The 13,008-nt window shown below is 40.1% G+C and overlaps 1 protein-coding gene across 3 annotated transcripts in view; it reads right to left on the bottom strand.

Moving 5' to 3' along the window:
* The window catches only part of LOC128688111 (membralin), a 46,457-nt gene extending 42,354 nt beyond the window's left edge, over positions 1 to 4,103 (bottom strand). For all 3 annotated transcript variants that reach the window (XM_070086634.1, XM_070086633.1, XM_070086635.1), the window contains exons 1-3: positions 3,967 to 4,103; positions 1,977 to 2,587; positions 1,629 to 1,761 (exon numbers count right to left, since the gene is read on the bottom strand). In XM_070086634.1, the coding sequence (XP_069942735.1) occupies positions 1,629 to 1,761; positions 1,977 to 2,570 (727 nt within the window). In that variant the 5' untranslated portion in view covers positions 2,571 to 2,587; positions 3,967 to 4,103. The remainder of the gene's footprint in view (positions 1 to 1,628; positions 1,762 to 1,976; positions 2,588 to 3,966) is intronic.
* Between the last annotated feature and the right edge of the window lie 8,905 nt (positions 4,104 to 13,008).

The raw sequence follows: 13,008 nt of genomic DNA, 5'->3' as shown, positions 1-13,008 counted from the left end.
TTTCTTATGGGGAAAATTCATTCACATAGCGATTATTTCGCATAACAATTACCCCTCTTGCACGGATTAAAATCGTTAACCGGGGGTCCACTGTATATGCCTAATCATTAATTATATGACAAAATAACTGATCCAAAAAATTATCTGGAGATGACAAAAAAAAATCTCCAAATATCTCAAATTAGTTTTTCACTTATTATTATTATAAAAAATGAAACGCTAATACTACAAGGGTCATATAGCATAGCTATTTTTCACTTATAGTACTACAGTTAATGATCAAATAATTCTTGCACATTTATCAAAGGAAACATAATACAGACATCAAATAAGAGAGCATATATAGTGGTGGAGACAGACGACTGAAATGAGAGGGTCAGAATAATAGAGATGCAAGTAGTTGGCATGTATTACATGTTAGGTAAAAGGATACATGTGCAACTAACAAAGCATTTTATTGTGGCAATGTTTTACTGTCCAGGAGCTTGACAAAGGTCCTGGAAAGTGAAACATTGCCACAATAAAATGTTACATTAGTTGCAGAAGTGTCCTGTTACCTAACGTTGTTAGTAATTTTACTTTTATTGATAAGTATTACATGAAAGCAGTATCCAAACTAGGCAACATCTTGTTTGTAAAGACTCTGGATGTAATGGAACTATCAGACTTCTGTGGGATGGCATTACTGATAGCACTTAAGATGCTCTCCACACATTTTTCTCTATGAAGATCACTGTCACTAATGATTAAGTTTGACTCATGCCACTTCATAGGGTGTATGTACTTTAAAATTCTTGTGTTGGATGTTGGCACAGCCATTATTATAATCATGGCTGCAGGCATGTTTGAGTTCGTGGACTATGTTCTAGTAACCCATTTCTTCTCACTTACCTCACAGGGTAATACGTACATGTATATTCCTGTGTAAGTGATAGTCATTCTTACCATATGTTTTGCACTAAGTTTTTATAGGTGTAGAGGAGTTAGTGGTTTTAATTAAAACACTCATTTTTTTAATTTGTTGGATACATTGGTTGTCACATTGTTAACTGGTAGCCTAATGTATCTGACAGGTCCCTGATCAAATAGAATGGTGTTAGTCTTGTTAAAGACGAGTGTCAAACTGCAAATGAAGTTTAAGGTAAAGTGTCATCTAAAATCATATGTACAGTACAGTATGTACTAAAATCAGCATGTACAGTACAGTATGTACTGTACATGCTTCTACAAGGCACTGTGAAGTGGAGAGACTGAAAGCCCCGAGGAAAGTACCTATTACTACAAGTTTTAAATCATGCTGCAATAGTGGGAGAAGAAATGTTAAAAATCATTCTTTCAAGATGATTTCTAGTAAACCTTAAACAAGAGTCTGCTAATCACCTGTGAATAACACCATAGAGAGATAAGGAAGTTTGTTATCCTTCACCTCCTCTACAGTGAACTAACCAGTACTTCCTAGTGATGTTCATATCTTGCAGTTCAAGGCTTTTTGGGCATTATGACCAATAAAAATCATGAACTATACATATGTGTCTATCCACATCTTTCACAACTGAAAGAATGCAATACACTTAAAGACACCAATAAATGACACACAGCCTTGCCAAAAAATTAAGTATTTGCCTTACTTGGGTTCCTAATTACTTCAACGCGCAAGATACCTTCCCTGGGCCAGTCATCACGAATATGGTCCAAGCATGTGATGGGTGCCCGAGTGAAGGCAAGATGGATGTACACCAAAAGGAACAAAGTAGTCAGGGCCTGAAATATTTTTTTTTTTAACACATCAGCCGTATAGTGATATATGTGTATAAATATATATACATTATATATATATAAACACTGGAGAAAAATGAAGTTGTACATAAACTGCTTTATGAGCAGATCTGGTTAGGAAAATGGAATGATCTTGGCTGGTGATGTGTAGTAGGTATTGGTGACTGATGGTGGTGAGGAATTATTTGTTAAAAACTCACCTTTAATAAAACAGTGAATTCTATCAACCTTCTCATTGGTTGCGGGAAAGCCCGAGCATAAGCAACAGCCAACCTGAAGAAGAGCGCCTGAAAAAGTCGCTCTCTAACATTGGCAAGGCCACCATTATTATTATTATTTGGTCGATTTTGTGTATTATTTCGATTCTGACCATTGTTCCCTGCATTAGCACTCTCTTGCTGTGGTGGCAATTGTCCTGAGACAGGAGGTTGTTCAGGAAGAGATTCCCGAGAGGAGGAAGGAGGTTGCTCGGTGTGTGGTGATTCCTCTGGGGTAGAAGCAGCAGGAGAAGACTGCTCAGAGCTGGAAGCAGTTGTGCTTTGTCCAGATGCTATAGAGGGTGAAGGAGGTTCTGTCGGAGAAGCATCCACTGGGGATGGTGTGGACTGTGACTGGTGCTCCACACGTGACTGTGATGGTTTAACATTTAAATGTGGTAGTGGTGACTGTTGATGTAGCTGAGAATCTGGGAGAGAAGCACCTGAAGATTCTTGGACTAGAATGGACTGCTGAGAGTCATGCAACAGACTGGATGTAGACCTTTGGTCAGTACGTGTACTTGTTGATTCAGACATATTGCAACACACTTCACCTGTATAGAAATATATTTCATTATTTATCATAAATGATTCCAATTACAAGACTGAAATTCAATTAATAATAAAAGGTACAATTCAAGAGAAGGGCTCAGAGAGCCATCTGAGTTGTGATATCAGCAAGCTCCTGGCAAGACAGCAATTGAATGAATGATGGTAAATGAGCTTCCTCTTCTTTTTGGGATCAAACTACCAGAGTTAAAAAAAATTAAATTTAGGAGGTTACATATTACCAAACATTATTATGGTACCAGTGAACTATATATATATTAGCCAAGACAACATGATGTGCTAGTTGAAGGTCACTAACATTGTATTCAGGGGCAACAGCCTAACTTCTAAGTCTCATATAGTGCCTAGGAAATGGGGGTAATTAGGTTTAAGACATGGGAAGGATATCTCCAATTCCTTAGATCACAGGCCCACCCTTGAAAGATAAAATATTGTATGTATATGACAAATGTTGGGAGATCTTCAGTTGTTAAAAAGACAGGCGCACAACAAGTGATATGAAGACTAAGAGCCTAGCAACAGCCTGGATGAACAGGCAATGAACAATGAAAGCTGACACAAAAGCTGGGCTGTCAGAATAAAGAACCCCTTGAAAGTGGTCACAGGTATCTATAGAAATGCAAAAAATCAAAACAAAATTCCCAAGAGAAAAAAAAATCCCCAACAGCTAAACCCACAGGGGGCATACAGTCTCTGGGGGATGGGACTTATTTTATTCAGGCTGTGTATATAATTTGAAACTTGAACAATGGTTTTACACAGTAAATTATGAAGACTTCGATTATAGTTCGACTACTGAGATAACCCAAAAATCAAACAATGTGGTCTACATCCACAGGGGTTAATCCAGGTTTCATGCAGTAAAAGAAGCATAGCTCCAATTCCTTGAAACAAGAGCCTTAACTGCCATCTAGGTTACAAGATACATACCTGAATTTTTGGGGATTACCTACGTAATTCACACTGTATGATAACTACTTGTGTGTACCTGTACCTAAATGAACTTACATACTTACTGAAAAGATATATACTGTACATAGCATCTCAAAATACACCTCAAAATTTTCATTAACGACCCAAATATTATAACTTACTAAGCCTTCCCTACCAGGGAAAAAAAAGCGCGGGGGGTGGGGGGATTTCTTCCCCTTTAAAAAAAAAATGATGGAAATCGTGCATGCATACTGCCCTTCACCTACCAAAAATATAAAACACCCCACAAAAAAATAAAGAAATTAGAACACAAAAAAAAAAAAATAGGGAAAGAGTACACGTTTGAAAGCCGAGGTGGCGCTTAATACAGAGCAGCCAGCTGGTTAATGTGCCTCAAATAGGCCAATCTTCCTGCCCTAGGCCTACTTACCGTTGAAAGTAGAGCTGATGGACCACCTAGGAGGCCAAAAAGAGGTGATAGTATGTTTCTAATCGATGGCTGAGAGCATATCAGCTGATTGTTTATTCTCCCACAATGCACCACTAAGGGAGGATCAGGGCCTAATGTTATTATTCTTTTACTCTTACCGTCCTTCACCAATATACTCTCACTGTTTGCTTTAAATGTTTTTTATTTATCTAACATTTCATGTTATATTTCGCGTATGGATGTGCATTGAGCTGCACCAAAAAAATAAAATTAGAGTTAACGAGCTTAAAAGTTATTACTATAACGAGGACCCGAACGGAAATAATCAATTAATTTGATATTTTTTGGGGGGGAGGGGGGAGAGGGGGCTATACTAGATAATTAACACATATGTTATAATGTAAGGCAGTTGTAACCATCTAAAACTGTGTGAATGTACCTAAATAAACTTAATAGCCAATTTGGCGAATTATCCTGGTACCTCTAACGTTCATTGACTTTTTTTATGATTTTTTTAACGTTTATAAGAATGCCTATTACTGATTATACTGTCTGGGGAATTTAGAAATGCTGTATTTGCTGTTTAGCTTCTTCACATGAAAAATGTTGAAAAACAAACGGATATATTGATGGTCGTTTAGCCAGGTCTCCTTTAACACTCTCACAAAGTTATTAATAAATAAGTTTATTTACGCACAGGTACACGTAAGTACAATTATCATACATAGTGTAAGTTACCTAGGATAACACACAAAAAAATCAAGGACCCCAATGGAAATAAGTCATTTTTTTCTGGCTTTTTTTTGGGGGGGGGAGTTATCCTAGGTAATCGACACATATGCTGCTTTGTATGATAATTTATGTAACTGTATTTATGTGTACCTGTACTTGAATAAACTAACTTGCTTACATGTGGAATGTGATATGTGAAAGATGGCCAGTGTAATTCCTATTTTTAAAGCAGGGGATAAGTCTCTACCGTCAAATTACAGCCCAATAAGCCTGACCTCAATTGTAGGCAAATTACTAGAGTCAGTTATAGCTGATATTATAAGAAACCATCTTGACAAGCATAATTTGCTTAATGATACTCAGCATGGATTCACAAGTGGCCGTTCCTGCCTAATTAATTAACTAACTTTCTTCACTAAAGCTTTTGAGGTTGTTGATCACGATGAAGGATTGTTTTTGTTTATTTGGTTTTTAGTAAGGATTTTGATAGAGTACCACATCAGAGACTGTTAAAGAAAGTGCCAGCTCATGGGACTGGGGGAAAAGTGCTGTCATGGATTGAATCATGGCTCACCAACAGAAAGCAGTGTGCATAAATGGGGTTAAATCTGGGTGGGGATCTGTAACATGTGGCGTTCTACAAGGGTCAGTTTTAATAATAATAATAATAATAATAATAATAATAATAATAATAATAATAATAATAATAATAATAATATCTTTATTTCTACAGGTACATGTACAAGGTATACAGTCCTAGCTGACATCAATTACATACTACTATATAGAAAGCTGCTTGCTGAGCATTTCGGGCAAATTAGGTCAGTTTTGTCCCAGGATGGGACCCACACCAGTCGAGGTTCGAGGTTCTGACCAGAGCTTTGGTAAGAGGGGAGGGGGGGGAAGAAGGATGGGTAAGGATGGAAGTTTGGGAAAGGTTGGGGGGGGAGGGGTAGGTGGGGTTATAAAAGGGTAGTGGCCTATCCACTTTGGTGTAATTTGAATATGCGTGTGTGCACATTGAGTGATTTATGAAGAGGTTGGTTATATGAGTAGGGTATACCTCCTGCCCATCAATTTCGCAATGCTATATTGTGTTATACCAGTGCGAAATTGAATTGGAAGGATGCATACTGCATAGAATTGCTTGCATTTTTTTTCGCAAGAGGGTGGTCAGGAGGCGCAGCTGCAGGCGAGGGTTGCCGGGCATTCGTTGGAGGTTGGTTGCTCACCTGGAGTCGGCCAGCAAAGCAGTGACTGAGGTGGTGTCCTGCTGTATTGTAGTAGTAGGTGCAACGAGGTCAGTTGTGAGGTGTTGGTTGTTAGAAGTGGGTCACCCGGAGATGGGGAGCGCTAGTCCATGTTACTGGACATAGAATGGTTCCGGTGGTATCCATTCTTCGTCTTCGGGGAGGTCGCTTAAGATTTTAGGACGAGGGAATGAACACCAAAATGGTACGAAATACCGACAGATTGTTAGGTAAGACACATATGCAACAGTTAGGTATCTTTATTTCGAAACGTTTCGCCTACACAGTAGGCTTCTTCAGTCGAGTACAGAAAAGGTTGATAGAAGCAGAAGATACTTGAAGACGATGTAATCAGTCCATCACCCTTAAAGTTTTGAGGTGGTCAGTCCCTCAGTCTGGAGAAGAGCATTGTTCCGTTGTCTGAAACAATATGAAGTTGAAGTGACAGAATGGGGCCTTTATATAGTGCCAGGAGGTGAGACGTAGGTTGCTTTGGGAAGGCAGGTCCTTCTCAAACCCAGCCGTTCTCACTAGTAGAGGCTGTCGAAGTGGTCTGTACCAAGATACCCTTGTGTTGCAGTGTCTGACAGAATGAACACCAAAATGGTACGAAATACCGACAGATTGTTAGGTAAGACACATATGCAACAGTTAGGTATCTTTATTTCGAAACGTTTCGCCTACACAGTAGGCTTCTTCAGTCGAGTACAGAAAAGGTTGATAGAAGCAGAAGATACTTGAAGACGATGTAATCAGTCCATCACCCTTAAAGTTTTGAGGTGGTCAGTCCCTCAGTCTGGAGAAGAGCATTGTTCCGTTGTCTGAAACAATATGAAGTTGAAGTGACAGAATGGGGCCTTTATATAGTGCCAGGAGGTGAGACGTAGGTGAGGACCTGCCCTCCCAAAGCAACCTACGTCTCACCTCCTGGCACTATATAAAGGCCCCATTCTGTCACTTCAACTTCATATTGTTTCAGACAACGGAACAATGCTCTTCTCCAGACTGAGGGACTGACCACCTCAAAACTTTAAGGGTGATGGACTGATTACATCGTCTTCAAGTATCTTCTGCTTCTATCAACCTTTTCTGTACTCGACTGAAGAAGCCTACTGTGTAGGCGAAACGTTTCGAAATAAAGATACCTAACTGTTGCATATGTGTCTTACCTAACAATCTGTCGGTATTTCGTACCATTTTGGTGTTCATTCTGTCAGACACTGCAACACAAGGGTATCTTGGTACAGACCACTTCGACAGCCTCTACTAGTGAGAACGGCTGGGTTTGAGAAGGACCTGCCCTCCCAAAGCAACCTACGTCTCACCTCCTGGCACTATATAAAGGCCCCATTCTGTCACTTCAACTTCATATTGTTTCAGACAACGGAACAATGCTCTTCTCCAGACTGAGGGACTGACCACCTCAAAACTTTAAGGGTGATGGACTGATTACATCGTCTTCAAGTATCTTCTGCTTCTATCAACCTTTTCTGTACTCGACTGAAGAAGCCTACTGTGTAGGCGAAACGTTTCGAAATAAAGATACCTAACTGTTGCATATGTGTCTTACCTAACAACAGGACGAGGGAAGTTCTCCTTGTGGATAAAGCGTCGAACTCTTTGTTGGAGGGTCATTCTTTGGGATCTGTGGGGAGGGGTGGTGATTGTATAGTCGGTTGTGTTCGCTGGTTGAGGGGGATTCTCTCTGTCAGGCATGTAGAGTTCCTGCATGTCATATAGTTGTCTCTTAGTAAGTTTGTCTAATCGGACGTTAATTGCGGGGATTCTCTGTTGTATGTGTAGGTCCTCTGATCTGATTGTGTCTCTGAGTCTGGTGTTCGTGATGAAGCGGAGGCCTTTGTTTTGGACTCTTTGGAGTTTTAGCTTGTTGGTTTTGGTTGTGAGCGACATGGGTACGCAGGGGTATTCCAGCAGAGGTCTGATCATCATCTTGTACAGGTGTAGTTTGATGTGGGGAAGGGCTGCTTTGAATCGATAAAGTTGGCCAAGGCGGGCTTTTGCTAGGTTTACCTTTTTGGTTATGTGGGTTGTAGAGTTGAGTAATCTGCCGATCTCGTATCCTAGGATCTTGTTAGGATTCCCTATAGCGATACGGGTGCCTCTGATGGAAATGCCCCCTTTTTCTTCTATGGTTGATGGTAAGCACCCAACGGTGCTGATAAGGACTTTGTCAGGGTTGGTTGTGATTCTCCATTTCTTCTCCCACCTGGCAGTTCTATTTAGTTCTTCATTCATTTTCTCGATTGCTCTCCTATGCTTGTTTGCACCAGCTGTACGGGTGGAGGAGACAACATGGATGACATCGTCTGCGAATTGGGTGATGATGGTGTCGGTATGTTCAGGTTGGGGGAGGTCGTTGACCACCCAGGTACCCATTTTATACGGATGGGTGAACATGGACAACAGATGTCTTATGGAAATACGTCCTAATGTTTTCCAGCCGTACCAGCGATTCGATCTCCGGACCTCAGTGTGTGAGCTGAGTGCACTAGCCATCGAGCTACGGGGCACCATAGTTGTGATATGAGTGATATGAGCAAATTCGCTGATAGATTATATAAATTATCATACACAGCAGCATATGTGTAGAGAACCTGGTATAACCCAAAAAAGTCAGACAGAGTGACTTATTTCCACTGGGATTCTTTTGCCCCAAATGACACGAAGATAGGATAATTGATTCATGTGTAGATATCAGGAAACTTCAGGAGGATTTAGACAAACTCAATACCTGGTCAGAAAAGTGGCAGATGCAATTTAATGTAGATAAAATGCAAAAGTGCTGATAATTATCAGCACTCCTACACGGCCGCTTACATCACACACTAACACTTTTTCATGGCAATGACAATGCATACATAGTAGAGGAGTGGCAGATATTTGCCAGACAAGTACAAGATTTCAGGACTGTATAACATGGATTTACACATTGATCCTACCCTGTAGGTCCATGAAGCTAAAACCTTGGGTAGCTTCAAATATAGGTTAGAAAATAATAATAATAATAATAATAATAATAATAATAATAATAATAATAATAATAATAATAATATCTTTATTTATTACAAGTACATGTACAAAGTATTCAGTCCTGGCTGACATCAGTGATATACTACTATATAGAAAGCCCTTTATTATGCAGGGCATTTCTGGCAAATTAGGTCCTTGTCCCAGGATGCGACCCACACCAGTCGACTAACTCCTAGGTACCCATTTTACTGATGGGTGAACACAGACAACTGGTGTAAAGAAACACACCCAGTGTTTCTATCCACATAAGTGAGAGGGGATGGATTTGAGTTGGACTTGCACTTGAGTTAATAGGGTTATCAATGCTTAGTCGTTGGGTAATATTGATATAATGGGTTGGGCAAATATTTTGTTGGTGGGTTTTGTTTTGAGAAGGACTTGCCAAGTATGGGCCAGTAGGCCTGCTGCAGTGTTCCTCATTTTTAAACTTTTCATGTTTTTTGTCCAGAATATATGACTTCAACCAAACTTGGATTTTTTTCTACATTTTTTTTTTCGCTGGGACGTGACTCACAGCAGGACTGGAGTTTTTCACTCCCTGAATGTGACCAATAAGAGTCAATTAGGACCCTGATGTATGTTTTTTTGTTTTTTTTTTAATTTTAGGAAACCAAGGAGATAGATGTATGGAGATTTTTTCCCTACCTTTCTCCAGGCCCGCGAATCGAACCCAGGAATCTTGTCCACTCCCAGAGAAGCAGACGAAACCCCTGAACGATGAAATCTTGTGTCTGGTCTGATTCTCATCAGGGTGCGCGAGTTCCCTAGGTTCGAGTCCTGGCCGGCTGTGGTTCTTCCCTCCAGAACCACTCGTTTTCATGAAGGTATTGATACTCAGGTTATAGGTAATATTAAGGACCGGTGAAAGAATACAGCATTTATTTAAGGGAATAAATATTCATATATGACCATCTTTCCTGTAGGTTAAACAGACACAGGTGAAGTTTACGGAAAATGAGGCGTTAGTGCCGACTAGTGGTGAGAAGACCCGAAATACAGAGAAGCCTTTATAAGTGTAACGTTTCGCGCATAAGGATGCGTCATGTACATAGAAAATGTGTGTGATGAATGGTTTGAAAAACATGAGAAGTGAACTCAGTTGAAAGATCAGGAAGCAGAGCTTCAAAGGAGCACTGAAGGAGGCCTACTGGCCCAGTCAGTGTTTTAAGTACGTGTTGGTCTGAGATGAGGTGGGCGATGACTGCAGCCTAGGTGAACATGCCACTGAGGAAATGGTATGGTGATACCGACAAGATGTGGAAAAAGACACTTATGTACAGTTCAGTTTATTAAAGGAAACGTTTCGCCACGAGTGGCTTCTTCAAATACAGGACTATTACTGAAGAAGCCACTCGTGGCGAAACGTTTCCTTTAATAAATGTCCTGAACTGTACATAAGTGTCTTTTTCCACACGAACATGCCACTGTTGTGATTAATGATGTTGGATAGTTCAATAACTAACTGTTCATTAAAATGGTATAAAATACCGACAGATTGTTAGGTAAGACACATATGCAACAGTTAGGTATCTTTATTTCGAAACGTTTCGCCTACACAGTAGGCTTCTTCAGTCGAGTACAGAAAAGTTGATAGAAGCAGAAGATACTTGAAGACGATGTAATCAGTCCATCACCATTGTTCAACTTTAAGGGTGATGGACTGATTACATCGTCTTCAAGTATCTTCGACTGAAGAAGCCTACTGTGTAGGCGAAACGTTTCAAATTAAAGATACCTAACTGTTGCATATGTGTCTTACCTAACAACTAACTGTTCAACTGCCTCCCAGCATTCATGAGGAACAGCCTGAAATTAATTAAGACACATGTGCAACATCTGGTCCTACTCACACCTCTTTATTGTAGACGTTTCGCCATCCAGTGGCTTTATCAATACAAATTCTAGGACATAACTTAAGAACATAAGAACATAAGAACGAAGGAACACTGCAGAAGGCCTACTGGCCCATGCGAGGCAGGTCCAAGTCTCCTACCGGCTTAAGCCAATGCACCCAACCTAGTCAGGTCAGGTCACATTGACTTAAGGGAGGAACACGGCAACCGACCTGGTAGCACAAGCTATCAGGTCTAACTCACACCCACCCACATCTACTCATGTATTTATCCAACCTATTTTTAAAGCTACACAACGTTCTGGCCTCTATAACGGTACTTGGGAGTTTGTTCCACTCATCCACAACTCTATTACCAAACCAGTACTTTCCTATATCCTTCCTGAATCTGAATTTTTCCAACTTAAAACCATTGCTGCGAGTCCTGTCTAGGCTAGATATTTTCAGCACACTATTTACATCCCCTTTATTTATTCCTGTCTTCCATTTATACACCTCAATCATATCCCCCCTAATTCTACGTCTTTCTAGAGAGTGCAGATTCAGGGCCCTTAGTCTATCCTCATAGGGAAGGTTTCTGATACATGGGATCAACTTTGTCATCCTCCTTTGTACATTTTCCAGAGAATTTATATCCATTCTGTAATAAGGTGACCAAAACTGTGCAGCATAATCTAAATGAGGCCTAACCAAGGATGTATAGAGTTGAAGAACAACCTGAGGACTCCTATTATTTATGCTTCTTGATATGAAGCCAAGGATTCTATTAGCTTTATTGCGAACACTTATGCACTGTTGTCTTGGTTTCAGATTACTGCTAACCAGAACTCCTAAATCTTTTTCGCAATCCGTAATATTAAGATCTACATTATTTAGTTTATATGTGGCATGGTTATTGTCCTGTCCAACATTTAGAACTTTGCATTTGTCTATATTAAACTGCATCTGCCACTTCTCCGACCACTGCATCAGTCTATTCAAATCTTCCTGGAGTGCTCGAATGTCCTCGTCAGAATGAATTCGACGGCCTATTTTGGTGTCATCGGCAAACTTGCCGATGTCGCTCTTTATGCCCTCATCTATGTCGTTTATGTAGATTGTGAACAGCAGGGGGCCCAACACTGACCCCTGTGGAACACCGCTCGTGACACTTCCCCACTCTGATTTCTCCCCATTTATGCAAACTCTCTGCTGCCTATTTGTCAACCATGCCTCTATCCAGGAAAAAATTTCTCCTCCTATTCCATGTGCTTTAATTTTCCTCAATAGTCTCTGATGTGGGACCCTGTCAAAAGCCTTACTGAAGTCCATATACACAATATCATATTCATTACCATGATCTACCTCCTCAAATACCTTAGTGAAAAAAGTTAATAAATTCGTAAGGCAGGAACGCCCCTTTGTAAAACCATGCTGAGATTCGTTGATTAATTTATGCTTTTCAAGGTGGCTACGAACTGCCTCGGCAATTATTGATTCCATAAATTTTCCCACTATGGAGGTTAGGCTTATTGGTCTATAGTTCGAAGCTAAGGACCTGTCACCTGTTTTGAAAATAGGTATCACATTTGCCATTTTCCACTTATCTGGCACCATGCCAGTTTGTAGTGATATGTTGAAAAGATTAGCCAAAGGTGTGCTAAGCTCCTCTTTACATTCCTTTAGAACCCTTGCATACAGTTCATCAGGGCCTGGGGATTTGTTAGGTTTTAATTTATCTATTTGCCTAAGGACCATGTCACTTGTGACCCTAATAGTACACAGTTTATTATCGTCCTGTTCTACATAATTTATCATTACTGGAATATCGCTGGTATCCTCCTGTGTAAAAACTGAGAGGAAGTATGTGTTAAAAATTCTACACATTTCCTTATCACTGTCAGTGAGCTGACCCGAGGAACTTTTGAGTGGGCCTATCTTGTCCCTGATCTTACTTCTGTATACCTGAAAGAATCCTTTTGGGTTAGTCTTCGATTCTCTTGCAACTTTAACCTCATAATCTCTTTTTGCTTTTCTAATTCCCTTTTTTATTTCTCTCTTTAACTGAATATATCGATTTCTCAATTGCCCCTCTCCTCTTTTGATTTGCCTATATATGCCTCTCTTTTGACCAATCAGATATTTTAATCTATTGTTCATCCATTTAGGATCATTTTT

This window comes from Cherax quadricarinatus, chromosome 19, assembly GCF_038502225.1.
Source record: "Cherax quadricarinatus isolate ZL_2023a chromosome 19, ASM3850222v1, whole genome shotgun sequence".
Lineage (NCBI taxonomy): Eukaryota > Metazoa > Arthropoda > Malacostraca > Decapoda > Parastacidae > Cherax > Cherax quadricarinatus.
The sequence above is the reverse complement of the archived record's forward strand: the minus strand, read 5'-3'. Positions and strand labels throughout refer to the sequence as shown.